The 27,621-nt window shown below is 40.5% G+C and overlaps 1 protein-coding gene and 1 long non-coding RNA gene across 11 annotated transcripts in view; one reads left to right on the forward strand and one right to left on the reverse strand.

The window, feature by feature from the left end:
• The window catches only part of LOC126980959 (protein sidekick-like), a 180,188-nt gene that overhangs the window by 1,131 nt on the left and 151,436 nt on the right, over window positions 1-27,621 (reverse strand). For 3 of the 10 annotated variants that reach the window (XM_050831437.1, XM_050831445.1, XM_050831442.1), the window contains 8 exons: window positions 25,274-25,643; window positions 25,015-25,133; window positions 21,771-21,930; window positions 16,820-16,843; window positions 11,322-11,479; window positions 10,936-11,098; window positions 1,842-1,868; window positions 1,055-1,344 (listed from right to left, as the gene is read on the reverse strand). In XM_050831437.1, coding sequence (XP_050687394.1) covers window positions 1,055-1,344; window positions 1,842-1,868; window positions 10,936-11,098; window positions 11,322-11,479; window positions 16,820-16,843; window positions 21,771-21,930; window positions 25,015-25,133; window positions 25,274-25,643 — 1,311 coding nt within the window. The remainder of the gene's footprint in view (window positions 1-1,054; window positions 1,345-1,841; window positions 1,869-10,935; window positions 11,099-11,321; window positions 11,480-16,819; window positions 16,844-21,770; window positions 21,931-25,014; window positions 25,134-25,273; window positions 25,644-27,621) is intronic. The other 7 variants (XM_050831443.1, XM_050831446.1, XM_050831447.1 and 4 more) reach the window with 5 other exon arrangements.
• LOC126980961 (uncharacterized) overlaps window positions 2,178-27,621 on the forward strand; it is a 31,947-nt gene continuing 6,503 nt past the window's right edge. Inside the window, exons 1-4 of the long non-coding RNA XR_007733685.1 lie at window positions 2,178-2,781; window positions 24,404-24,511; window positions 25,392-25,482; window positions 26,013-26,185. This is a non-coding gene — a long non-coding RNA (uncharacterized LOC126980961). The remainder of the gene's footprint in view (window positions 2,782-24,403; window positions 24,512-25,391; window positions 25,483-26,012; window positions 26,186-27,621) is intronic.

The following is a 27,621-nucleotide window of genomic DNA, read 5'->3' on the forward strand; positions in this document are numbered from 1 at the left end:
ATCATATTAAAAGACATTAAAATGGCAAAAAAGTAATTTTAAGGTAATGTTCATCGAAAAATAAATAAAATTTTCATCTAAAAGTGGTGACCCCACTGCCACAAAAACTCAGTTTTGTCAACATATAAATTTTTGAAATGTCAGGAGCTGTTTGGCAATGAGTCACTCTGAGACAAGAAGCCAAACCACTCCCAATGATGGGCTTTGAAATCATTGCCAGTTATCATTACAGCTTTTGAATTCTCCTACTGAATCAGTGATATACCAGATAATGAACAATAATTATTCATTGAGTCATTACTAGAAAGGTTTCTATATGCTCCAAAATTGTGAAAGATATTATGCTTGGAGCACACAAGAATTAGTCATCTTATGACAACTATGTTGAAAGGCTGTCTTCCTAAAACTTTGAAATCTTTAGCCATAATTTAGTAATTTTGAAAAAAAAGTGAGGAAATTATGGGAAATTACAGAGGATTTATCCAACACATTGTATTATGTGATTCTCCTGATTCCATATTTTTTTTTCTGTTCTATCTATCTATCTATCTATCTATATATCTATATCTATATCTATCTATCTATCTATCTATCTATCTATCTATCTATCTATCTATCTATCTATCTATATATATATATATATATCTCTATATATTTCTATATATATATATATATCTATATATATATTTATATTTATATATATATATATATATATATATATATATAAAATATATATATATATATATATATATATATATATATATATATATATATATATATATATATATATATATATATATATATATATATATATAGACAGATAGATAGATAGATAGATAGATAGAACAGAAAAAAAAATATGGAATCAGGAGAATCACATAATACAATGTGTTGGATAAATCCTCTGTAATTTCCCATGAGCCCCCAGATAGAATTCTGTCTAGGGCTCCAGCAAGGACTCAAAAAGCATTGATATTGGCACACTGCCATAACATATCCAAACTGCTTTTAAGATAGGAGCATATAGTCAAGTAAATGTATTTTTATCACTAACCTCTGAAGCTGTTGATGATAAATCTGTTGGTTTTTCTGTTAATTCACTAGAATCATCAGGGTTTTCATCATAACCTTTAACAGTATCATCATCTGAGTAAGTGACAGAGGCTGGTGCTGGTCTTGGGGGAGATTTGGCATTGACAACAGCAGTGGCTCCTACTACTGATCTCCTGCCCAGGGTACTTCTCTTGGTCATTGTGCCTCTGCGAGAATGTCTCATTTCAAATGTAGAGAAGGCTGTCTCATCAGTGTTTAGGGATTCTTCCATTGTCTTGTTAGCAGCTTCTTCTATCAAAGAAAGGAACATATAAGAAATCCGCAAGTCTTGCATGTATATATGACAAATTGCTTCCATTAAACTGTTAGATTGTAACAATTTTCAGTATATTGAACCTTTCCTTTAAGGAATGACAAATACTGTCTCTGTACTGGGTATATAACATAAAAAGGGATAACAGAATGCCAAGGCACAGATTAGCAAGCATCTCTGCTATTTTTACTAACATATTCATATTTTTCAGATTTACAATACAACCTGCCATAATGATGTTTATTCATATAATACATAGATCAGAAAACTATTAATATTATAAAGGTGTATGAAATGCCTTAAAGAGGTGCCAGGAAAAAGAAGCTGTTACACAAAGCACATGAAGGGGAACTCATTTTTCAGTGGTCATACGCAGCACATGATAAAACAGATAGCAACATCACAAAATAAAAAAAAGTGCAGCGTGCATGTCAGTCTGTGCTTCAACATGAAACTGAATCAATTAAAAACTTACGTGCTGATAACAAATCCTCTACAATACCTGGGAATGAGATATCGTGCTTTAATATTCATGCAATAATTAAAAAAATGTTCACCTCGACCATGTCAATGTGTTTAGGCAAATCTAGAAAAACGTGGCATTAATGTTGTCTGCTACAATTTAATTTGAACTTCAAGCACAATATTAGGCAAACAATCAAACAAACAAAAAAAAGTTAACTATTCTAAGGGGAACTATAATCTGAAGAAATGTGAAGTGCATTATATATATATATATATATATATATATATATATATATCTCTATATATATATATATATATATATATATATATATATATATATATATATATATATATATATATATATACAGTGGAACCTCGGAATACGAGTAACTTAGTGTACGAGTAAATTAGAATACGAGCATTTCAACTCGTAAAAAATCGATTTAGAGTACGAGCGATAAACTAGAATACGAGCAAATGTGAGGAAATGGCAAGCATCCGCCTGTGACTGTTTTGAAAATCCCGCGCGGCGACTGCAATCTTGTGGCAGCCGCCCAAGTTATTGGTCGGCCGAGCACATGTACACAGTCAGTGTTTGTCTGAGGTTGGGCGGGTGAACTGACGTGCTTTCTGATCACTTCTTTGAGTATTTTCACCCACATAACACACAATGGCGCCCAAGAGGAAGACAGGTGCCACTGAAGGCAGTGAGAGAAGGAAAAAAGGATCAATAACAATAGAAGATAAGAAAGAGATCATTGAAAAGTCTGAAAGGGGTGTTCGTGTGTCTCAGCTTGCTATGCAGTACGGTCTTGGTAAAGCTACCTAAAAGACAGCAAAGTGATTCTGAGAGCTCCTCTGATTCAGAGGACTCTCTCCCCACAGTAACCCCACTCCTCCTCCCCACCTCCACATCAAGCCCATGAAGTCTTCGATTTATCAACATAAAGGTAAGTTAATGTATACGAAGTTGTATTGTTTGTGTAATTCTAAAAAAATATACCTATATATTTAATTTTTTTCAAAATTTTTTGGGCCTGGAACGAATTAAGTGGAACTCCATTAATTTCAATAGGAAAAGTCGTTTTAGAATACGAGTAAATTGGCTTACGAGCTCGGTCTTGGAACGAATTAAACTCGTATTCCAAGGTACCACTGTATATATATATATATATATATATATATATATATATATATATATATATATATATATATATATATATATATATATATATATATATACAGTAAACCCTCTGGTATCTGGGTTAATAGAGCCACGGGGGCACCCGGATATGGTGTAGGTTAAGTTTACGGACCAGAAAACCCAGCTTTCGGTCATGGCCTGCCATAAAAGCAACGACAGTACTGCATATGTGCTTCTGCCCATACTAATATGGTACGCCCCATGGCTTTGTAGCAGTCAGTCTGCACCAGGGAGTGATATGCGTGCGATTGACGTGCTCCGGGCGCTGAGAAAAGGGTTCGAGCAGCGCCGTCACGGTTAGCACTCGCGGCAATCTCTCCCTGGCTTATTGCAGTCCTGCTGCACCTTGGGGATCTGTTACTTGGGATTCAGCAATTAGGCGCGACAGCCTCAGCTGCTAACCCATTGCTGGGGTGCCTAGCCCCGTGTTCACAGGCAGTAGCTAATGTTCCCCTGCCTGGCCAGTCACAGCAGCGGGGCCTGGACCCAACCCAGCAAAGCCCAGGTATTTGTGCCAGCTTCACCGCCCAAGTCTGCACCATCGTGTTTACCACGTAGGCTTTCTAGCAGTCCCAGCACTGCCACAAAAAACTTTTTGCGGGCCCAGTTTTACAAAACTGGAAGGCTGACGCTCTGTGCTGTTCTTAGGTGCGCACCCGCGGCTTTATCGCTGCGTTAACAACCTCGTGGCTACGAGCACCGCGGGCTTTACCACCCGGGTCAACCAGAAGGCATACCAGAGCGATACTCGAAGCGGTCCAGACCGGCAACGGGCATCAAGTGCACAAAGCAGGCTTCTATACAGATGCCTGGACAGGCACCCCAGGGTGCTACCCTTTTAAGCCCAGCAATGAGCCCGAAGGCCCACAGACGCCGGACAAGTACGCCAGGCCGCCCCACTCTGAGTGTGAGTGAGGAGGATAACCAAGGAGTCAATGACAACTTGGTGCATCTGCTTGCGCGGTGATCTGTGGCTGTTTAGTTACACTGTGTTGCCCTTGCAAGCCAGGGTGGGTGGGTATACCCCCTACACAGTGCATCCAGCGAGACCATGGGGAGGCCAGCCACAAGAAGTAACCATGATTTACGGCCAGCCCGCACCTCCTGATCGCGCTGGCCCACGGGACTCCCGAACCCATGCGGGCCCCTTAACTCGCCTTACCGTAAGCATGGTAAAATCCTTCTTTCACATGTCAGACCGAGGGCAGTACTCATCTGCATTTCTTATTCCGCCCTCACTCCCGCAGGAGTGCTAGCGGACCCGCACGCCTTCTCCACGGGGACGGAGCCCTACTCACCTAGGCCAGTCTGGATTTAGGCAGTCATCAAGGCTTAAGCTAGGGTTCGCACTGTGTGTTTCATTTAAACAGTCCTTTGACTCTCCCGCCATTTAAACCTGCACTGCCTTGACTCTCGTCACTTTGATATGGTCTGCAGCGCTCGGCAAGAACGTTTACGTGCCAGTTGTACTGTGAAACACACAGCTTTCCTGCGAACCTTCGCACCAGGACATCAATATCATTACTATGTGCAAGCTGGGGCGCGCCTTACGAGTGCGGTACGCCGCCCGGGCAGAGCTTACAGACATCACACAGGCAATTTAAACGACTTTTGGCGGCGCGCGACAATTTTTTGGGGGGGATTACTATTTTTTTATATATATATATATATATATATATATATATATATATATATATATATATATATATATATATATATATATATATATATATATATATATATATATATATATATATATATATATATATATATATATATATATATATATATATATATATATATATATATATATATATATATATATATATATATATATATATATATATATATATATATATATATGTGTGTGTGTGTGTGTACACACACACATCATAGCTGGGCGTTATCGCGATAAGTTATCGCGATACTTTATTGCTGATAACAAAATCGGGTTATCGGCCATCCACTACTTATTTAAATATATATCGGTATCTTCGTTACTTTTGTAACCAAACTAGCGATAATCGCTACTTTTTTCTGCCTCTGAAAAAAAAAAAAAAAAAAAAGTCTCCTCCCCACTGCACATGCGTGGCCCGGGCGCCCGGTGTTGTATGAAAAAACTTCGGGGTATGAAATATCTTTGGTGAAGAGATTTCATACAGATCATCAAAATTAAAACACAAGGTTATTTTTTATGTTAGACTCAAAAATCAATATATCAAAGAAAAAAATCATTTAACTTTGCCCCAAAAATGATTATTCACTGCCTCAAATTTGATATTCCATATTCGTTTGTGAGCATGCCATGGTATTGAAGGCACCCGGTGTTGTGATATTTGGTGTCCCATCGTCAAAAGCTGGCGCTTTTGTTTACAAACACTGGTATCTCGTGAACTGCGCATGTTCAGACCAGTAAGCGTAGCCCTGTAGTCTCACAAAGCTTTTTAACACAACCTACACCTTTTGTATGTCGGTATATGTGATAAATGAGATAACCTACACCCCCTGGTATGTCGGTAAATGTGATAAATGAGATAACCTGTACCCCTTCCATGTCGATATATATGATAAATGAGATAACCTACACCCCTTGTATGTCGGTAAATGTGATATATGAGATAACCTGAACCCCTTGTATGTCGCTAAATGTGAGAAATGAGATAACCTACCCCCCCTTGTATGTCGGTAAATGTGAGACATGAGATAACCTACACCCCTTGTACGTCGGTAAATGTGAGAAATGAGATAACCTGAACCCCTTATATGTCGGTAAATGTGATAAATGAGATAACCTACACCTAAGTCGGTAAATGTGATAAATGAGATAACCCGCACCCATTAAATGTCGGTAAATGTGATAAATGAGATACCCTACACCCCTTGTCTGTCTGTAAATGTGATAAATGAGATACCCTACACCCCTTGTCTATCTGTAAATGTGATAAATGAGATACCCTACACCCCTTGTCTGTCTGTAAATGTGATAAATGAGGTAACTTTTTGTTTTGTTTACATCTCAGCTTATAGCGCCAGTAGGCTTTTTTCAAGAGCCTGGTGGTCGGCCCATGCCCGTCATGGCGCAGGCAATTTTTATAGTGGCGCTAGTTATGCTTGGCTCATGCTGCCCCCTGGAACTCATTTATGATTCGCTTGTGCGGTTTCTTCTAGAAAGCGGGATGATAGATGGTCTTCTGGACAGCCTGTGGGTAGTCTTAAACCACTTGGCAGTGACTAAAAAATCCCAGGTGGTAGCGTGGGGATTCGAATCGACATTGTCCATGGCATGATGAATGCTGGCCCTGCACGCTAATCACTCAGCCACCGCCTACCTTTGTAGGTCAGTAAATGTGAAAAATGAGATAACCTACAACCTTTGTATGTCGGTAAATGTGATAAATGAGATAACCTGAAACCTTGTATGTCAGTGTATATGATAAATGAGATAACCTACACTCTCCTGATTGATGGTCATGTTTCTCGGATTCTCTCCATTTAATGGTAGGCTATCTTAATTATGGGGTCCATGTCATTCTTGAATTTGGCCATTTTCCCATAAAAGCTGCCATGCTGTCTTGCCGCCATCTTGCCTGGACAAACTACGATATCAACACTGTTTGTAAACATCGGGTTCCGTGCTTGCGCAGATCAGGATGGGATGTCTTAGGATACGTGGATGGCAAATGACACAACACCGGCTCACTTAAAATCAAAACCTTAATGCTTATGTTCTTCTTGTACTAATTTATTTATGGACCAATATATTTTATTCAGAAAGCTATTTAATTAGGAAGGATAGGAGATAATTAACGATCACTATCGCTCATTTTTATTGAATAGTAAAAAAATATATCCAAGATATCAATGATAAAATATTTTTAAAACTTTAAAATGTTTGTCAAAAATCTAAATCAACTTCAAACAAAAGTTAAAATAGCAAACATAATTCCTTATATATATATATATATATATATATATATATATATATATATATATATATATATATATATATATATATATATATATATATATATATATATATATATATATTTATATATATATATGCTACAATGAATACCATGCATATTTACATTACTGATGTAAATCTATGAAAAAAGCATTAAGAAATAGGAAATACTTCTGAACAGTAATTTCCACCCATAACCAGACAGCCACATTAAGGATGCAACAAAACATTAAAAATGAACAGTAAGCAACTACTTTTACCAAGGATAAAACTGAAGCTATTCACAGTAAACCCTTGCTACTGTAACCCTTATGCTTCAGGCTAGAAATGACTTTAGTGTTCCCAGCAAGTGGGCTATATTGATAAATTTTGGAAAACTAGGTGTTTTTATCTGTAACTCAATAATAGCGTTTAGTGTTTTCTTACTGCCGACACTTCCGCTCCACAATGACAGAAACTGCAATTGTCTAGAATGCAACACGGTGGAGATATGATGTTGGGAAGAAATGTAACTTTTGGTTAAGCAGACAACAGTGATAGTCATTCAAAGAAGCCCTTTCAACGAGCAGCTACAGGTATCACCCAAAGCCCATAGGTTAAGAGAAGTGGTAGGAGATCCTATCTTATAAAGCTGTCTCAACTCTATGTTCTTTTAAACAAAATCTCAACCATTGTTGTATGTCTAATAGGGTTCTAGTTTTATAGCTCTTTAAGTTGAAAAGTTACATGATGAGAAAACACATTCAAAGTCTTAGATGTGACATACCAATAAAAATTCTGTGCAAAACAACCCAGTTTTCACCAGTCTAAGGAAGTTGGATGGTAAATTTTTTTATCAGGGATATTTTCTAAATGTATTCTTGGCACACTGCTAGTTGAATTAAAGGAAATGTGAAAGCACTGCCTGGCCACCCGCATTCACCTCTCCTGTGCTCAAACTCAAACAACAATATGGCCTTTCCTTAGGTGAGGAGACTTCTTACATGCAGATAATTATGCATATATGTATGATGAATTGCCAGTATCAAGAATACTGAATCCTGCATTAGCAGCACCTACCAGTACCAGCACCAGTAGCAGAGGTTTGACTGGTACGGTAAACCCTCAGTACAAAGGACCCACTTTGAACGGATTTTGGATTTAGCAGACCAGGTCAGAGGGTCAGAAATCCACAGGAACCAACTGAGAATAGTTTTCGAACCAATCGTGCCCAGTAAGTGCAATAGTGTCTGATAGCCACCTCATACTCCTCCCTTTATCTGTTCTCCCACCCTTCAGTTACAGTAAGTCTTTTTTAGCCCACCTGATGAAGTATTTTCCTCCTTGTGGTTCCCATTCAAATGAAAAACGTATTTACACCACAAGAAAGTCTTATGTATCAGTCCAGGATGTAATTATAATGGAAAATAGCCAAGTGTTTGTGAGTGTCGGTAAATTGTTTAGAGTAACGTATTACAATATTTATCAAAGTTGGGGAGAATGGCAGTGCTCCGTGCCTTTGGTTGGCAAGGTGATGGGCAGCCACCAGCACAACAGTATGGTAAGTTTTAAAATGGTGACTCTTTCACATGTATACCACAACTGACACACACACACACACACACACACACACACACAAAAGGAATATGAATGAAAAGGATATTGTGGAGAAGTGTAAGGAACAACCTAAACTATTTTATAGATTCATAAATGGAAAGATTAAACCAAGAGAAACAATTGAAAGACTGAGCGACGGGAATGTGAAAATCGATGATCCTAAAGGCATGGCGGAGTTACTAAGCAAAGAGTTCCAGCAAGTTTTTACTAAAGAATCAACATTTAAAGAGCCACAAGAAAACAAGATAAATGTTCATACAGAAGAAGTCTCAGTAAATAAAGAGGAGATACATAAATTGTTGGGGGAGCTGGAAGAGAGGAAAGTGGTAGGACCAGATGAAGTCTCAGGGTATATATTGAAAGAATGTAGAAATGAGTTGGTTGGACCGATATATGACATTAAATGCTCAATAACAACTGGTACAGTGCCTAAGGAGTAGTGGAGGGCCGAAGTGGTCCCTATATACAAAAGTGGAAGGAAGGAAGAACCCTTGAACTACAGACCAGTTTCACTGACCAGTGTAGTATGTAAAATATGTGAGAAAGTGATAAAGAAACAATGGACGAGATTTCTAGAAGTGCATAACTTAATCACAAGTGAACAGTATGGATTCAGAAAAGGGCACTCATGCGTGACAAACTTACTGAGCTTTTACTCAAGAGTGACAGATAAAATACAGGAGAGGGACGGATGGGTTGATTGCATTTATCTGGACCTGAAGAAGGCGTTCGACAAAGTTCCACATACAAGACTGCTATGGAAATTAGAAAATAAAGGAGGATTGAAAGGGAAAATGAAGAACTGGATGGAAAGCTATCTAAGAGGAAGAGAGATGAGAACAGTGGTTAAGGACATTAAATCAGAATGGAGAACTGTAGAAAGTCTATTGGTGTGCCATCTTCCACAGCTCCTCACTCCTCAGCCACTGCCGTCGTCTGTTTGTTTACATACAGCCGTGAGGTACCCAGGTACCCACGCTCGTACTCACAACCGTTTTCCATTCATAAGGACAACCAACAACTCGCTCCCGGTTGGGCATAGCCCCAATGGTTGGTCACCGCCTTTTAAAACAGCATGCATGACGCCGACGATAGGTAGACATGACCCGAATATGTCAAAGGAGCGCGAAACTCATGGCAGTAATGCGCTAAACTCGAGGATCGCGAAACTCGGATAGCGTGAACTCGAGAGGGTACTGTAGTTGAATTAGAGGTGAGATGGGACTGGGCATGGCTGAGCTTTTTTTTTAATGGTTGATTTCCATTACTCAGGTGCTTCATTTTGATGATCAAATAACAATTATTTCCTAATTTATTAAAAAGTGTAAGTAGGATTTCAAAGGGAAAACTGGGTGAAAATCTTGGGAATGAAGTACCAAGAAATAATTTTTATACAAATCTTAATGCCATGTAAAAGTTTTCACTAATAGCTGAATTTTTCAGACACCTATTGATGTTTTTTTATGATAAAAGGGGAAAACGGTGCCCCTGTATTTCTGTTTGTGCCAGTTGATTGAAAATCATAAAACAAAAGTTTTCAAGGAAAATTTGGAAAACTGGTGACTGAGTTTTATGATCTATGGAGTAAAATGAGTTTTCATGAATGTGCATTTCACCAATGCAGCCTGTGGTCAAAACAATGCAGCCATGTTGGTAGAGGGCTGACTGCACTTCGAATCAATTATAGTTTTACTGAAAATTATTGAAAAATATACACTGGACAAAATTTTTCACAAAAAGATTTTCTTTTAATTTATGATGCACTAACTATATCCCTTACTCTGGCATTATTAGGATTTAGCTGAATGCCATTACTCCTGAAGAAGAACTCTTGCTATAATAAACAGTTGCTTCATACAAGAGAAAAGATAATGCCACAGAATTGTATAATCTTGTATACTCATGTGATGGAATGCAACAAAGAAAGCTTAAAGAAAAACATTACTTTTTTTATGATAGGCATTCAGTCTGCTTTCTTATTTGATCGGCTTTATATTCTTGGTCCTGTTTCTCATGTACAGAAGGACAAGCTGTCCTCCTTAACATGGGAAACAGTCCCAAGATTATAAAGCCATTCATATAGGAAAGCAGACTGAATGCAAATCACACACAAAAAAAATGAGAAAGTAATTTGTTCTTCCTCATGCTTTCTTTGCTACCATTTCTTCATATGAGTACGTACACAAGATAATACAATTCTGAGGGATTACCTTTTCCCTTACATGAAATTTTCCTTGAAATTTACATAAAATAAGTAAAATTACAGTGACTAAAAGAAATTAACAAAGATGAGAAGAAGAGAAACAAGACCATGCAGAATCAATGAGATTAAAAACTTACGCTTGTATTTGTAGGTTTTGCTCTTTACACATAAAGCTGCAATAACAATAATGATGAGGACTATAGAGATGGCAGCCAACGTGACCATAAACCATGTCTGGTGATAAAATGGGCGCTGCTGCAAGTACCCGTACTCCAAGAAGCGCTTTGAAGGAGTCACAATCTGTAAAGTATGGAAATACAATACAAATCAGATCTGAAAAAAAGATTTATGTATACATGTATTCACTTTTGCTCTGCATATATTTAAGCATTCAATAATCTTGATCAAAACTTTGATTGTGTTTCATTTGTTAGAATAACATTATAAATTTACAGCTACAAAACTTATAATAATGCTAATCCAGCTTTTCTAAATAAACACACTGCAATTTTATGCTATGTACCTTCTCCTCTGCAACTGCTGGGTAAGATATGCCATAGTCATTGTAGGCAACAAGACGAAATTCATACTGAGTTGAAGGGAGGAGATTCTGGTAGGACACTGTGTACTCTTCTACCACCCCTGTCTCAGTCTTCATCAGTACAGACCATTTGTCAGAATCTGAGGGTACAAAGCAGTTGAGAGAGAGAGAGAGAGAGAGAGAGAGAGAGAGAGAGAGAGACCGAGAGCGAGACACACAACTACAATATATATATATATATATATATATATATATATATATATATATATATATATATATATATATATATATATATTATGCGCATCATGGCGGCTTGTGCCCCGCATCATGGCAGCTTGTGCCGCGCCTCATGGCGGCTAGTGCCGCGCATCATGGCGGCTAGTGCCGCGCATCATGGCGGCTTGTGCCGCACATCATGGCGGCTTGTGTTGCGCATCATGGCGGCTTGTGCCGCACATCATGGCGGCTTGTGTTGCGCATCATGGCGGCTTTTGCCGCGCATCATGGCGGCTTTTGCCGCGCATCATGGCTGCTTGGCGCAATTTTCAAAATTCAGTCGTGGTGGCTGCTCGCGCTAATTAATTTTTTTCTTGGTAGATTGTGGCTCGCGCTAATTGCGGTTCGCACTAATTGATCTCGCGCTAAGTGGGGCTCTACTGTGTGTATATATATATATATATATATATATATATATATATATATATATATATATATATATATATATATATATATATACAGTAATCCCTTGCCGTATCGCGGTTCACTTCTCGTGGTCTCGCTGTATCGCAGATTTTTAAATTGTATCGTATTGCGGATTTTTCGCTATATCGCGGGATTTTGCGGTAAAATAAGCATTTTCTAACCAAAAAAATGAAAATGATATAAATCAACGTAAGTCGGAACACACTTAAATAAGCACCTACGTCACCCACCTATTTATTATATTTCCGTCGCGGCCTATTGCGCCGTTAGTCTTTTCCCTGGTTCACTCCTCCCCCACTTCCTTTCTTTCTTCTCCCTCTCTGTCCCCGTGTATTTCTCCTTCCTTCTCATTTCATTTTTCTTTTCCTTTCCCCTCCCTCCTAGTTAGTTTTTCTCTTTTAATCTCTCTTTCTCTCCCCCTCTTTCCTCACCCTTACCTGACCCTCCCTACCTCTCTTTTTAATCTCTTTCCCTTTCACTCACACCCTTTCTCTCCCCCTCTTTCCTCACCTTTAGCTAACCCTCCCTACCTCTCTCTTTTAATCTCTTTCCCTTCCACTCACACCCTTTCTCTCCCCCTCTTTCCTCACCTTTAGCAAACCCTCCCTACCTCTCTTTTAATCTCTTTCCCTCCCACTCACACCCTTTCTCTCTCCCTCTTTCCTCACCTTTACCTGAACCTCCCTACCTCAATTTTTTTAATTTGAAATTCAACTTTTTTAATTTGAATTTCAACTTTTTTCATCTGAAATTCCTTTTTATTTGAAATTCAACTTTTTAAATTTGAAATTCACCTTTTTAATTTGAAATTCAACTTTTTTAATATGAAATTCAACTTTTTTAATTTGAAATTCATTTTTTTTAATTTGAAATTCACTTTTTTTAATTTGAAATTCTACTTTTTTAATTTGAAGGTGAAAAGGTGTAGATAGGGATAAGGAAAGGGTGGCAAGTTGACCACCCTGGTCTCAGTCCGCATTGTAAACTCGCAAGATAACACCTGTACAGTCTTGTCTGATTGCATTTGTGCTTTGGTGTACGATCTTTGTATTTTCAGCACTAAAGTGTGTGTTCTTTGTGCTTTAAGAATGTCCCCCAGAAAGATGGTTAAAAGGGATGGTGCTGCAAAGAAAAAAACAGGAATGGCAGATACTATGCTTGCAACAGGAATGGGGTGCGAGCCTCGGTGGCTTGTATGTCCACCTGGGTGTGACCGACTCCTGTAAACCCTCCATCTGGGATGATACGTTGGGTTTGCTTCACGCTGGCAGTTGAACGCAGTTCCAGTGCCTCGAGGATAGAGAAACTGTGGCTGTTAACTCTTTCATTGCTAAACGCTTGCAGCGGGCGTTAGGCGTATTTGCTGGTGGCACTAAACGCTCGCTGCGTGCTCCAGCCGCACTCAAATCTCCCGTGTATGAGAGTGTTCCAACACTAATTCTCACAACACAGGATTGCCAATTGAGTGGATTCTTCACTAAATTTGGTGGAATATCATGTCAGCCCAGCGCAGAAAATCTACGGACGAGCAACTGGTGGATGTTGTTGACTAATACGTATAGCGACATTTTTGCATAGCTTCACCTATCACATGACTGATATTTTGACCAAATAGTTGTAAATTTTGCAGTTGGCAATACTGCCCTGCCAGCACCCCATCATCAAGAGATCTACTCAGTAGTTGCCTTACGGCTGACCATCACGTACGTATAAATGTACGTCTTCACAGGCAACACTCCCTGAACGTGCCTGTACTTTCACAGGAGAGGCTTCCAATACCGAATCGTATAGATCTTGGCCTCCTCTTTCCAATGGTGTTTTTGTTTTTTAGCTGTGATGAATAGCTTTTGAGATACAGAGGTTAAAAGAGCGAGCACTAGCGTCACTTGCTGGTGGTGCTAAAAGCTCACTGTGAGCGCCAGTCACACTCACAGCAAAAAACACCCCCTGAATGTGCCTGTATGTTCGCAGGAGAGGCTTACATAACCGAATCTTATAGATCTTGGCCTCCTCTTTCCAATGTTTTTTTTTTTGTTTTGTAGCTGTGATGAATAGTTTTTGAGATATAGCAGTTAAAAGAGATCCCCTTCCCCCGCTGGGGTCCCCGAACGCGCCTGAGGGGATAGTCTCGTTGCAAGTGCTTAGCAATGAAAGGGTTAAACCCCAATGCAAAGCCTGCACCTCCAGCGTAGTTAGTGGTTGCGGGAGTCTCCATAATAATTGTAACACAATGATTTGTGTTTCATATTATTTATCATTGCTATTTGTTAATAAAATTACTTTAACTCGGTATAAAATAACATGTAAAATAATTTTGATATAAATGAAAAAAATTTGATATGGGATACATTACTGGTATTCACATTAATTTCAATGAGGATATTTGTTTTGGTTTATGAGTGTTTTGGTGTGTGAGCAAAATTCCAGAATGAATTAAACTCATAAACTGAAGTGTGACTGTATTTCCTATGCGAAGGCTACATATACTATCTACGATATCAGACATGCCGTGTGACAGCAGGTTGCCAGTGCATGAAAATGCACACCTCAAACTTGGGTAAACCAACTATAGTCACTGAAAATAAAAGTAACATCTGAAGAATTGAAAAGAATCAATTTTATTTTCAAATACAGTAAACCCTCGATATAATGGACTAATTGGGGGGGGGACCTTAGTCCATTATAAGCGGTGAAATTTAAAAAAAAAATGCTACCGATGAACCTAATAAACGTAGGTATATATGTTTTTATAATGTGTATGTTGTGTGCACGTTGTCTGTATAGCTGCATAGCACATTAGGCGATGGACTGCGAGGCACTGAGGCTGCCAGGTTGGCAGTGGGGCCCTGCGGGGGGGCCGTATTGTTACAGGTATGGGTAAAATTTTACGAGTATGCCAATCTCACACTGGCAGATGAAACTTTTTTGGGGGTAGTTTTTGAGGTTATGAAATAATCTGTCAACTGTTTCTGTCACAAATCATTAAATGATTGACTTTTCAATGCCTGTTTTACATCCGCTGCAGCCCACAGCTGCAGCCGCAAAATATCTCGCAGAGAGAGATGTTCAACTTGCTTACAGTTTTTACATTTCACTCAATGATCAAAAAGATCACAAGTAGACAAACTAGAGCAAAACCAGGCAAATTAATGCTTTTCCTGGCGTGTTTTCCCTCAGTGCACATTTAATGACAAGATTTTCTATTCTCTTTTTTCTATTACTCTCTCGGTCCCACACGTCCTCTGCGTGTATCGAAACACACGAGAAATTAATCACAACAAGGAGAGGGTATTCCCCGGCTGCCTGGGATTGAACCTGCGACCAGCGTGACGGGAGAGCCACTCCTTACCGAGTCGGCCAAAGAGGTACCCCCCTGGCTAAGTGGGTTATGGGAGGCTCGTTCATCAGGCCGTCGCCGCACTACACGGCTTTCCCCCCTATGTAGATTAATTTCTGTGTGTTGAGACCTTTAGACAGTGACCCATTTTGGTGCACAATTTCACAATGTCCCCGTAGAGACATACTCCAACTCCCATTTTCTATTACCCTTGGGGAGCATGGGCCATCCTACCTGTTACCCCTTCGGGGAAACTCAACAGAACCGCAGGATAGGATGCCACCGCTATGCCACCACTTTAATGACGAGATTTTCTATTCTCTTTTTTCTATTACTCTCTCGGTCCCACACGTCCTCTGCGTGTATCAAAACACACTAGAAATTAATTACAACAAGGAGAGGGTATTCCCTGGCTGCCTGGGATTGAACCCGCGACCAGCGTGACGGGAGAGCCACTCCTTACAGAGTCGGCCAAAGAGGTACCCCCCTGGCTAAGTGGGTTATGGGAGGCTCGTTCATCAGGCCGTCGCCGCACTACACACATGCGTGATGGACAGCAGAACGACTTATTTCTGCGAGGAGGCATTTCTCGCAACACCAGCCTGCGAATTGGACCACGCATGCCGCCCCCATGTCCCATCCCACGCTGCGCATTTCCACGCCCCACACTGCGTGCCGATTAAATTTACTAACCAAACATAGCTTAACCTAACCTACCTAACTGTGGGCTTAGCCCCCTTTGACCCCCTAAAGCTTTGTCAATACTGACACTCAAAAACACTTGGCTATTTTCCATTACATTTACATCCTGGATTGATGCATAAGACCTTCTTGTGGTAAAAGTACGTTATTCATTTGAATGGCAACCACGAGGAGGAAAATATTTCATCAGGTGGGCTGAAAAAGACTACAGTAACTGAAAGATGGGGCAGAAGAAAAAGGGAGGAGGGCGAGGTGGCAAGCAGACACTGTTGTAGTTACCATTTCAAAAACTATTCTCGGTTGGCCCCCTGAATTTCTCACCATCTGACCTTGTCCGTTATATCCAAAATCCGTTATAAGCAGGTCCATTATATTGAAGGTTTACTGTAGTACAATCACCACCACTTCAACTATCCCTACTGCTGCAGCTACTCCCCCTTCCTATAATTTATTCAACCACCCTCAGTCAAATCTACCATGCCCTGGACATCCCTGAATATTGTTAACTTATAGCTGATTCATGGGGCAGGTCAAATTTATGTATTCTATTGCTGTGTGAAGCTTGTAGCCCCTCTATTTCAATTTAATGCAAGCACTGATTATTACACTACATGTTAAAAGATAGGAGGAAGCAGTAAAGCTGTAATGTCATGTAACTGATACAGGAAGAAAATTATGTCATGCATCTTGGGCACACGGGTTAGGCATGCATGAAGCACTGCTCCACTCCTATACTTACACATCTGCCACTCAGAGCTGGCCGCTGTCAGGTAGGCGAGGAGGGTAATTTTACAAAAGAAAGAAAACTTAGAAAACCACCACCACATACAGCTATCATAAACTACTACAATGCAAAACAAAAAAATTGCCAATGTTATACCCAAAAGTCATTTAAATTAGATGAAAGATATTGAGTACTGTTTCAAATTTATCATTAACAAAAACTTTGTAAATACCTAGTAACACATAAATAATAGTAAGGAATACGCATTTGGAAATAAAGTTATAACATTTATAAGTTTAATTTGTTACCCCCTAAAATGGTAAAATATCTAAACAAACATACATACATACCCAGACCCAACATGGACAATGTTCTCGTTATGTTCCAGTTCAGTGCCTAGAGCTTAGTGTACATGTGTCGCAAATTACTCTAACCTGCTCCTCAAATGTGGAAGATATTTGCTTCTATGACAGTCCCTATTAGATGCATTTGCATAATAACATACTATCATGAGTGCTGCCCCTTAAAACCCAACATTTGTACCTCCAGAGAACAAAATATAGAAGGTACCTGGCTATTCAACAACAGTAAATTCTCATTCCATATTTAATGTGTTCCAAGAGTGATTTCATAATCATATTTCAGAACACACATCCAGAGATAATAGACATTAAAAAAAGATAGGCACAAGCCCCCAATATAGACGGCATAATCCATCTGCTTCGATACGGCCACCAGTGTCTAAACAAGGGTAGTGCCACTGATTCGATATGGCCACTAGTGTCTGCAATCAACTACCCCAAGTTGGAGTAAATTGTAGGTCATGGTGACATGTGGCAATCCATTATACATGACCCAGGTAAGTCTACCTCCAGTGTCAGAACTGGATGCTAGTCATCACAAGTAAGTATATCTTTTAATCAAAACCATCCATTAACAATATTTGAGAAAAAAAAATACTAGCAGCTACCTGGGTATGAGAGGAGGACATTAGTGCACGTACATGCTGTTTTGCCAGTTACATAATTGGTCCCTATTTAGCCATTTTTCAGCCAGTCATAGCTTCAAGTTATTTGAATCAGATGGGTTAAAAGTGCAAATATATATGCACATACTAAACACTGCATGTATTAAGTATTCTGTGCTCCCTGCGTACCTTTGTTCAGAATTTACATTTTTCATTATGTTCTCACTTTACGCTCTGGAAGGAAATTTCCATGCCCATTTTACTTGTGCCTTTTTGTCAAAGAATGTATTTATGATTTCCAACAAAGCCGACTAGTGTTAGTCCTCTTTCATTTCATGAATCTATGACATAATTCCCCACTACCACCTTTCCTCTAATGACTTTTTTCCTCACTTTGGCATTAAAATTAAGCATGATCACATTATAACGAACCCTCTGTTTTATAACTAATTGACATCTTCATAAAACCTATCAAAACCTTCATTGCTATAGCTAGATGTTGGGGCATACACTTAAATTATATTCAGTTTTTATCTTTCATTTAATATAAATGTAACATGCAACACACTCATTTATCCCCCAAAAGGTATTTCCTAGACCTTTTTGAATCAAAAACTCATTCCTTGCTCTTCTAAAGTGACCCTGATCAGCACTGTTACCAAGCACTTTGTCGCTGCTGGGTAATTGGGATTATATCAGGTAAAGCTGGGTACATGCTATAGCTGTGTGGCTGTGGTGCTCATCTTCGTCATATTGGCCCTTTGAGCCTGTGGTGGAAAGAACCCATTACACTGGGACAAGGGCCATTGTGAAGTCAAGAATTGGCACAGTTTACCTTTCCCAGGTTTCTCCAGGTACCCACTTATTGACCAGTCCAAAATGGAGGATGAATAACTGGGTGATTTACATGCCACCTTCCTAGGCCAGGGTCCGAACCCAGGCCCATGAATTCGTAGCTAGGCATGATAACCACTCTTCTATGGGGGCGCACTAGATATACCACAGTACCCTCTCGAGTTTTGCGCTATCCGAGTTTCGCGATCCACGAGTTTCGCTGTTAGTCCTAAATTCTTACCATCCTGACTTTCACGCAGTATCACCCCGAGTTTTGCGCTGCTTTGACATGTCAGGTCACGTCTACTTACTATCGGCGTCAAGCACACTACCTTTAAAGGTAGTATCACACTGGACGTTTTCCTCCAAACATTGTGGCTATGGCAAGAGAGAGAGAGAGAGAGAGAGAATGGGTCGTTTTGAAGCCACAGTTGAAGGTGGCTGCCTTACGATTGGTTGACAGTTCTGAAAACACGCATGTGATTCACTGGGAGTCCGATGACGTCATCGCCGACGTTCACCCTATCAGCGGCTTCACTGCCTTAATGCAGTGTCACAATGGCCGTTTTCGTCCAACCGTTGGGGCTACGGTCAGCACCCGTGCGCCCAACCGGGAGCGAGTTCACGGTTATCCGTAAGCTGGTGTCACACAGGGCTTTTTTCTCTCCAATGCGTTGGCGGCAGGGAAGAAGCCTACTGGCACAATAGGCTATGATGTAAAAAAAAAAAAAAAAAAAAAAAAAAAAAAGTTACTCGATCCATGTGTTTATGTGGGCGGAGTCTAGATGGGTGGGTTGGCCGCTCACGCACAGTGGTGACAATGAGAACTGGCATGGAGGAACCACAGACACACCACACCCACAAGAGCTTCTTCCTGCCGCAACATCCCTTACTTTAGCAGATGACGCCTTGTCAATACAGGGCAAGTGCTTTGTTTACGTTGTGGATGTGGATATGGGCAACCGACCTTGGCCGTGTGTGACCAAGGCTCAGTGCATGTGCACACCAGATAATTGGCAGCCATTGGCAAGCCAAGGCCATCTCTAAATAAGAGCTTACAGTACCCTCCCAAGTTTTGTGCTGGTTTCTTTCCGAAGGTATAGGGCTAAACTCGAGGATCACGAAACTCAGGGTATTAAAAACACTGAAAAAGCAGTTATTTGTTCTGGCCCATGGAGAAGCTGACTTTTTTTCCCACTTTACTCCCTTGTTATCTCAAAATACGTACCTTGGAAAAAGGAAGAAAATGTGAAGAGAGAATGGGTCATTTTGAAGCCACAGCTGAGAGTGGCTGGTTTAAGATTGGCTGACAGTTCTGAAAACACACTTGTGATTTGCCAAGTCTGATGACGTCATCACAGGCGCTCACCCAATCAGCGGCCTCTAGCTATGATGAAACGAAAGATTTGTGAATCTGGTCAACATTGATAGTTTAATTAATAGTTTGTAGTTTTTACTGCGGGCCATTAGCACATATTTCTGTGAATCCCACCTCAGCATGTGTGAACACGGTCATCCAACTGAGACAGTCTAAAGGTGCGGTCACACACGCTATAGTATCTCGGGAATTTTATACAGATATTCAAAGTCAGCTGCATTCCACGGGAAACTCATCAGAATTCTAGACAGAAACTTGGTTACCAGTATGTCGGGTATGTCGGTTATTTTCTCGAGGTCGATAAGTTGTGGTCACAAGAAGAAGAGCGTGTCAGCTGATCGGTTCAGTAGCTATCCGTGTATTTATTCCAGTACCACAATGAGTTCCAGGAATTGTCTCACCCAAGCGTAGCCACTGCCTCATCGTGTCTGGGTCTTCACTGCTAAGCACTTAACAGTAGCAAGCAGTAACACTCTCACTTTGTCTTCAAGCTAACCATTCACGAACCGACAAATGCTTTCCTTTCATTTTTTTTCTTTTTCTTCAGCAAACACCACAGAGCAACCACTTCAAAGTCTGGATCCATTGTTTGTTTTGCTTTTCAGCTGATATATCCCAGAATGCAACAGTCCTCCGTGTGACCAAACTTGAGGATAAATTTGAGGCAGAAAATTGTCAGATTATTTCGGTGGAAAGTTCCTCAGTCACTGCTGTCATTTGTTTGTTTACACACAGCCGCGCGGTTGCTCGTACCCCAAACCTTTTTCCATCCGTACGGACAACCGACAACTCACTCCTGGTTGGGCGCACGGGCAACCGCGGCTGCCCCAATGGTTGGAGGAAAACTGCCAGTGTGACACTTCCTTAGGGAATTGCACGTGACGGCGACGTAGGTAGACGTGACCCGTACGTGTCAAAGCTGCGCGAAACTCGGGATGGTAAGACTTTAGGACTAAGCGCGAAACTCAAGGATCACGAAACTCGGATACCGCAAAATTTGGGAGGGTACTGTAGATGATGAGTCATGATGACATTACAGTTTGACGTAGCCTCTGCTTAGTCCGTGATCAGTTGTGTAGAGATGAGGTCAAGAGTTACGTGAATGTGTTGTGCCTCTACATTTGTCACTGTTGTTGCTACTTGGTGATTATTGAGGGTGAGATTTATGATAAAATTAGAGGTGCAGCAAATTCACGCAACATCACTTTCATGATCTCTAAACAATTGATCACAAGCTGCACAGAGACTGCCTTACACTGTGATGTTATCATGACTTAATGTCCAGGCCTTAAGGTAGATATGGCCTTGGCAAAGCTGTCAGCACCTGGTTGTGTTACTACTACCACTGTTTACACATGTTGCTTACATTTTTTTATCTATCTGTGTGGCCACCTCTTGCATATCTGCATTTGTTTTTGAACAGGTTATCTGCACATGTGGTGAAATGAGGAAGGGCCCTGGTGCTGCTTAGTGTTTGGGGCCTTGAAATAAGGCTAAAAAGGCTAAAGGCAAGTGTGGATGGGCACCAGAGAGTGTTTGGACATCAGACAACATAGTGGCAATATGATGATCATCTTCCAATCTTTGTATGAAATGCTGATATTTTTCAATGAAAGTCTCACCATGGAATAATTGGGGTTGCACCAAAACACAGATTCACAAAGAAATGTAACAAAATTTGGTGCCCCACTGTATAGTAGTTTGACAAGACTACCAAAATTAGATCAAAATGCTAAAATATCTCTGACACCCTCAAATTAATATATAAAAAAATTAAAACTTCTTACCAGTTTTTTTTGCCTCAATATAGTATCCCAGAATTGGCCCTTTTCCTGAATGGCTGTTACGCCAATGAAGGGTGACACTGGAGACAGTTTTGGTGAGACTGAGGTCTTTGGGACGTGCTGGGGAGCCCTCTTGAGGACCAGTAGTTACATCAGCCTTTACCTGTAGACATAAACTATACTGTACATAGTAATCAAAATTAACTTGAGTTTAATATCCATTCAACCTTTGCAAATAACTTCTGACTAAGCAATTTTTTCTTATATTGGTTTGGAATAAGAATTAGACCTTGTTCTACAGATGTTAACTTCCACACAAGGATATAAAAAGATTTACATTAGGCCACTCAACTACACATGGTAGTTACTGAGATTAAGGCATTTACCATCCATGTTCCCTCCTGACCCATAAATCTATCCACTCCACACCACACCGTGATTACAACCATGTTCCCATACCCTCTTTCTTCCAGGCTTCAGCATAGTGATTACTTATTCACATAAATTTTTTTTAGATTACATATGTACGTATATGGGAAGTGAGGAGGGTGCTGAAGCCCTCCAAAGACCCTTCCCATTACCTCACTAACTGTTTCCTTATTGTCTCATCTACACCAGAGAGTAGTTCAGCATGCTCTCTAAAGACAGATCCTCTCTCTATCCACACCACACTACATTCACACAACACACACACCTTTTCCCAAAATTAAAAATTAAAAATGGCGTTCAACAACAGTGCCTCGGAGTCCCCGCCTGAGGGGGGACCACAAATTCCCCCAGGGAGGACTCCCCTCCTGCCTGCTGATCTGCAACATTCGCGGTCTTCGTTCTAATTTTCATTCTGTGAAACACCATCTCTCCTCTAAACCTCACCTTCTCTTCCTCACCGAAACACAGGTTTCTGAGGCTACTGACAGCAATCTCTACTCTGTTCATTCCTACAATCTCAATCCTAAATTTCAATCCAAAACTGGATGTTGCGTCTACATGCGCAACGACATCACTTGCTCTCGTGCCCACGACCTTAACTCTTCTGAATTTTTCACCATCTGGCTAAGACTTCATTGTCATTCTATTACTAAATATATCTCTGCTGTTTATTTCTCGCCTAACTCTACTATGTAAAACTCTTTGACTACTTGAACTCTAAAGTGGAGCACATCTTGACCCACTCTCCCTTCACTGAAATCTCCATCCTAGGAGATTTCAATTTTCTTCTTTGGCTTTCATCCTCTGACACTTTGTACAAGCCAGCCTACAGCACAACCTCTCAGCAGCACCAACAGCAGTTCCCTCAGCACCCAGCACAGACTTTCCCCAATTAGACATCTACATGCCCAACATACCCTCTGCTTCCTCTTACCTCTTACCCTTCTATTTACTCTGTCAAACTAACTCTCTCCCTCCATCTCCTCCAATTGTCCTTCTGTTCCTGTACATCCTCTGGACATACCTCTCCACATCTAAAGATTATGCTTCTGGCATTTGCTGGGCCTTCGGATGACAACTGTGGATGTATACTTTTCCGATTTGATTTCCAGGATAGGGACCCTCCCCAGCTGTGAGACCCCTGTGTGTGTAGTGCATCACAGAGGTGATTTGTCTCTCTATGATGAGGCATACATTCCATGTACTCTCTCTACTCTCCATGCTAAAAGCCTTTGTTTAATCACATTTGTTCTCGTGCTGTCCAAAGAGAGAGCAGCAAGGTAAAGGAGCCAAGCCTTCTCCTGCTAACCATGATCTTTCTGCCCGGAATCGTGGCAAATATTCTTCGAAACTTACCAAAACTCCTTTATCCTCCTTCAACACAACTTTTGCTTTTTCTAATTTTCCAGAGAGCACTGGCACAAAAATAAAAATATCTCCTCAATTTCACTTCTTCCTTCCCCTTTCCTCTTTAACCCCGGGCAGCAGCACTGCGTCTCATCTATATTTCTAAGAACTCTCTCTTCGCTCAAACTTTCTGTAACAACTCCACTCTGGACAATTCTGGGCATATTTCTCCTTTATGCCTGTTATTAAGATTCTTAGGAATGATGTTTTCTATGCCCTCTCTGGCCTCAACTCTCAGAAGGCTTATGGACCTGATGGAGTGCCTCCTATTGTCCTTAAAAACTGCGCTTCCGTGCTGACACCCTGCCTGGTCAAACTCTTTCATCTCTGCCTATCAACATCTATCTTTCCTTCCTGCTGGAAGTATGCCTGTACAGCCTGTGCCTAAGAAGGGTGACCATTCCAATCCCTCAAACTACTGCCCTTAGCTTTACTTTCCTGTCTATCTAAAGCTTTTGAATCAATCCTTAACTGGAAGATTCAAAAGCACCTTTCCACTTCTAACCTTCTATCTGATCGCCAGTATGGGTTCTGCACGGGGCGTTCTACTGGCGATCTTCTTGCTCTCTTAACTGACTCTTGGTCTCGTGTGTTTTGTTACACGGAGAGCTCGTGTGGGACTGGGAGTGTAGCAGAAAGAGAAAATCTCAGCATTAAACTGGTGGAAAAGTGGTGGGCATCCTCTCCTGTGATCCGGTGGTATCTCCCCTAAGGGGTAACAGGTAGAGTGATGGCCCATGCTCCGAGATTCATAGAAAATGGGAAAAATCTTGTGATATGATAACCACTTTATTTTGCAGAATGTTAACTGCAACCTAACAGTCAACACGGGTCGTACCGCAGCAGGCTACTTCAGGACGTGACAAGCTCTCGTACAAACACCTTAGGAGACCTGACCAGAATGAAAGGTTAGAGAGGGAGTGATAGTTGGTTGCCCTAGCATGAAAGGAATGGGTGACTGAGGTGCTGAATCTTGTCACAGAGTACCAGGGTACTTATGGTTAAGTCCCAACACTGTCAGCAGACCAGGAGGTTGGCTGGGGTGGAACTACCTATCACTGATATGGGGGGTATGTCTCAAAGGGACATTGTGGAGTAATGAACTGATAGGTGTCACTGTCTGAGGTTTCAATACACAGAAATTAATCTACATGGAGGGGGGAGCCACGTAGTGCGGCGACTAGGCCTGATGGGTGAACCTCCCATAACCCACTCAGCGAGTGGGGTACCTCTTTGGCCAACTGGCAAAAAAGTGGCTCTCCTGTCTCGTTGGTCGCGGGTTCGATCCCTGGCGACGGCAAAACCTTTCCTTGTCTGGATTAATTTCTTGTGTGTTTCGTTACATGCAGAGATCGTTTGGGACCGGGAGTTTAGTAGAAAGAGAAAATCTCGGCATTAAATGTGTACTTACCTCTGGTCCATAATCAATAGTTTGCGCTCTGACGCTGAACTTGTATGTAACTTCCTCCTCCAAAGACGTCACAAGTAAGTATGGTGTTGTCACCTTTTGCTTCACTTGCTTACTAAAATCTGTACACAAAAACAAATCAAATAACAAAATAATATAAAGTATATCACATACGATCTCATTAACTCACATAAAACAATATTGCATATTGAATGAGAAGGCATCTTTACTTATTGAAAAAACAAAATGAAACAATACTTACTCTCATCAGGTTGAGCCGTCTCATAGGTGACAAGATAACCCTCAACTTCTCCATTAGGTCTTGTTGGCACATCCCACACTACTTTAAGGCTGTTCATTGTGATGTCTGAAAATTTCAGATTGGCGACTGGACCAGGAAGGTCCTCAAGGGTGCGGACATATACTGGTTCAGACTTCGGTCCATCACCAGCAGGATTGAAGCACAAAATGGTGATTATATACTGCGTGTACATGTCCAGGTAGGGAAGTTCATAGGTTGTGGTGGCAGCTCCAACAACTTCAATTTCATCTGACCCCTCTGGATCTTTGTCACTTCTGTAGAATATCTTGTAGCCAAGCAGTTCACCATTTTTGTCTTCTTCCTCAGGTGGCTAGAAAAAATATTTATTTCACCAAATATATAACTGCTTATCTTTTACATAACATAATAGTTAAGGTGATGAAAATTAAAACATTCAGATTGGCTAAATGTAGATAAATTAAGTATGGATAAATTAAAACTCTAAAGAGGTTTTGAAGCCATAACAGCAATTCATTTAGAGGAGGATAAAGAATAATAATTCATGGCTACACAAGCATACTGGATTATGGTAAACTTTAAATAGTTTTGATCAACTCATCCGCCTCGCTATGCCCACTGGTCTTCAAACGTGGGTAGCCAACGGTTTAGTGAGACCACTAATGTTTTGTTCTTTTTTTTTCTTTTTTCTATCTTTTTCTTTTCTTTTTTTTCTTTTTAGGTGCTGCCTATAGCTCCTGTAGGTTGCCTTGAGGGGCCTCTTGGGTGACCCCAGTTTGCTAACAATGCAGGCAAATTTTATTTTTAGTGGCTGCCATGATATATGACTTTTGATTAGCTCAACACGCCTACACGCTGACCACTCTGCCACCATCTCCCCAAATATTGAGTAAGGTATGTCATGAATTTATGAAGCACTGATTTAACCCTTTAACTGTGCAGTCGATCAGACGTGGCGATAATGCTATGAACTCTCAGTCAAGTACACCGGGAGGTCTCTTTCCACCTCCATATCTCTGTAACTATGATCTGTAGCAAATATGGCACTGAGTGGAATAACCTTTTGTCTGCCACAGCAGCCATTTTGGAGTTAAGTACATCAATGTATTCCCCAAACTGTCTTCTACTAGTACAATAACAAATCATGTGAAAAATGACCCCCAATAAGGATGAAAATCACATTTTATAGAGGGTACTGATTGACTGCGCTGCACATGAAGGTGTTTATACTCTGCTAGATGGACATTAGGCTCATTTTTGCCTGAATAATTCAGCCAGAAGATTGTTGTAGCTTAGTATTCTTCCCCAGGTTGATTTTTCCTATGTATTTAAGTTAAGACATGCATCTATCATCAGTTCCATGTGGGGGGAGGTCCCAGAATGCTCTAGTCAGTGTCGCAAAACCTGATTGGGATAATCCTTTAGGGATGGACTTACAGACTTGGCATTATTGCTTGGGTGATGGTACTGCACACTCATTGGCCTGTTGTTTACAAGCTCTAACCAGCAGCAAATTCAGTTTGCCATGACACAGACTACTATCTTTTGCTCTCTGCTACCTCTTTAACCCATAAGAGTTCAGCATATCTTATATCCCATATACTCTCATCCTGGTCACCAAAAATCAAATTTTCATTGTTGCTCCCATAAAACTCGAAATGTTACCAAATACAGAAAAAAACTAAGTTAAAGTTCAAAATTGCCATTTTAAATGTCCTGCTGGGGTTTTAAACTTGGCTCGCTCAGGAATGCTGCCAGACGTACAATTTGGAGCCATGCTGCACTTTTTTTGCGTTGTTTTTCACTTATCTTGTAGCACTAGGGAAGAGACTAAGATATGAATGTCCATAATAACTGCCTATTCAGAAAGGTAGAGGCTTGTTTTCATGTATAAATCATTCTTTTTTTCAAAATAAAACACTTTCATAACAAAATTATTGGCTATTGTTGGTACCCTCCCCCTACCCTGGGGAAGTGGTGTTTTGCGACATGTGCAAAACAAAGGAGGAGGTGGGCTTGCCCGTATGCAGCATGCCTCATCACTGCCTTGCGGGAGTGAGGGTGTAAACTCAAGCGCTTAGCAATGAAAGGGTTAACAGCGTTATTTTCCATTTTTTCCATTTGGCACACGAGAGGTTATGCCACTCATTACCTCAAATATTCAAGCATATCATTGGAAAGGAGAAGGTAAATATTATATGACTAGCTTATTATCATTGCAATATTTCATATGGTGATAAGAGTAAATGAGATACAAAATCCTTTCCTCTAACTTACAGCTGATCAGAGTACCAGGATAGTGCTGAGATCTAATTGAATATTGATAACCT

This window comes from Eriocheir sinensis, chromosome 46 (genome assembly GCF_024679095.1).
Source record: "Eriocheir sinensis breed Jianghai 21 chromosome 46, ASM2467909v1, whole genome shotgun sequence".
Classification (NCBI taxonomy): domain Eukaryota; kingdom Metazoa; phylum Arthropoda; class Malacostraca; order Decapoda; family Varunidae; genus Eriocheir; species Eriocheir sinensis.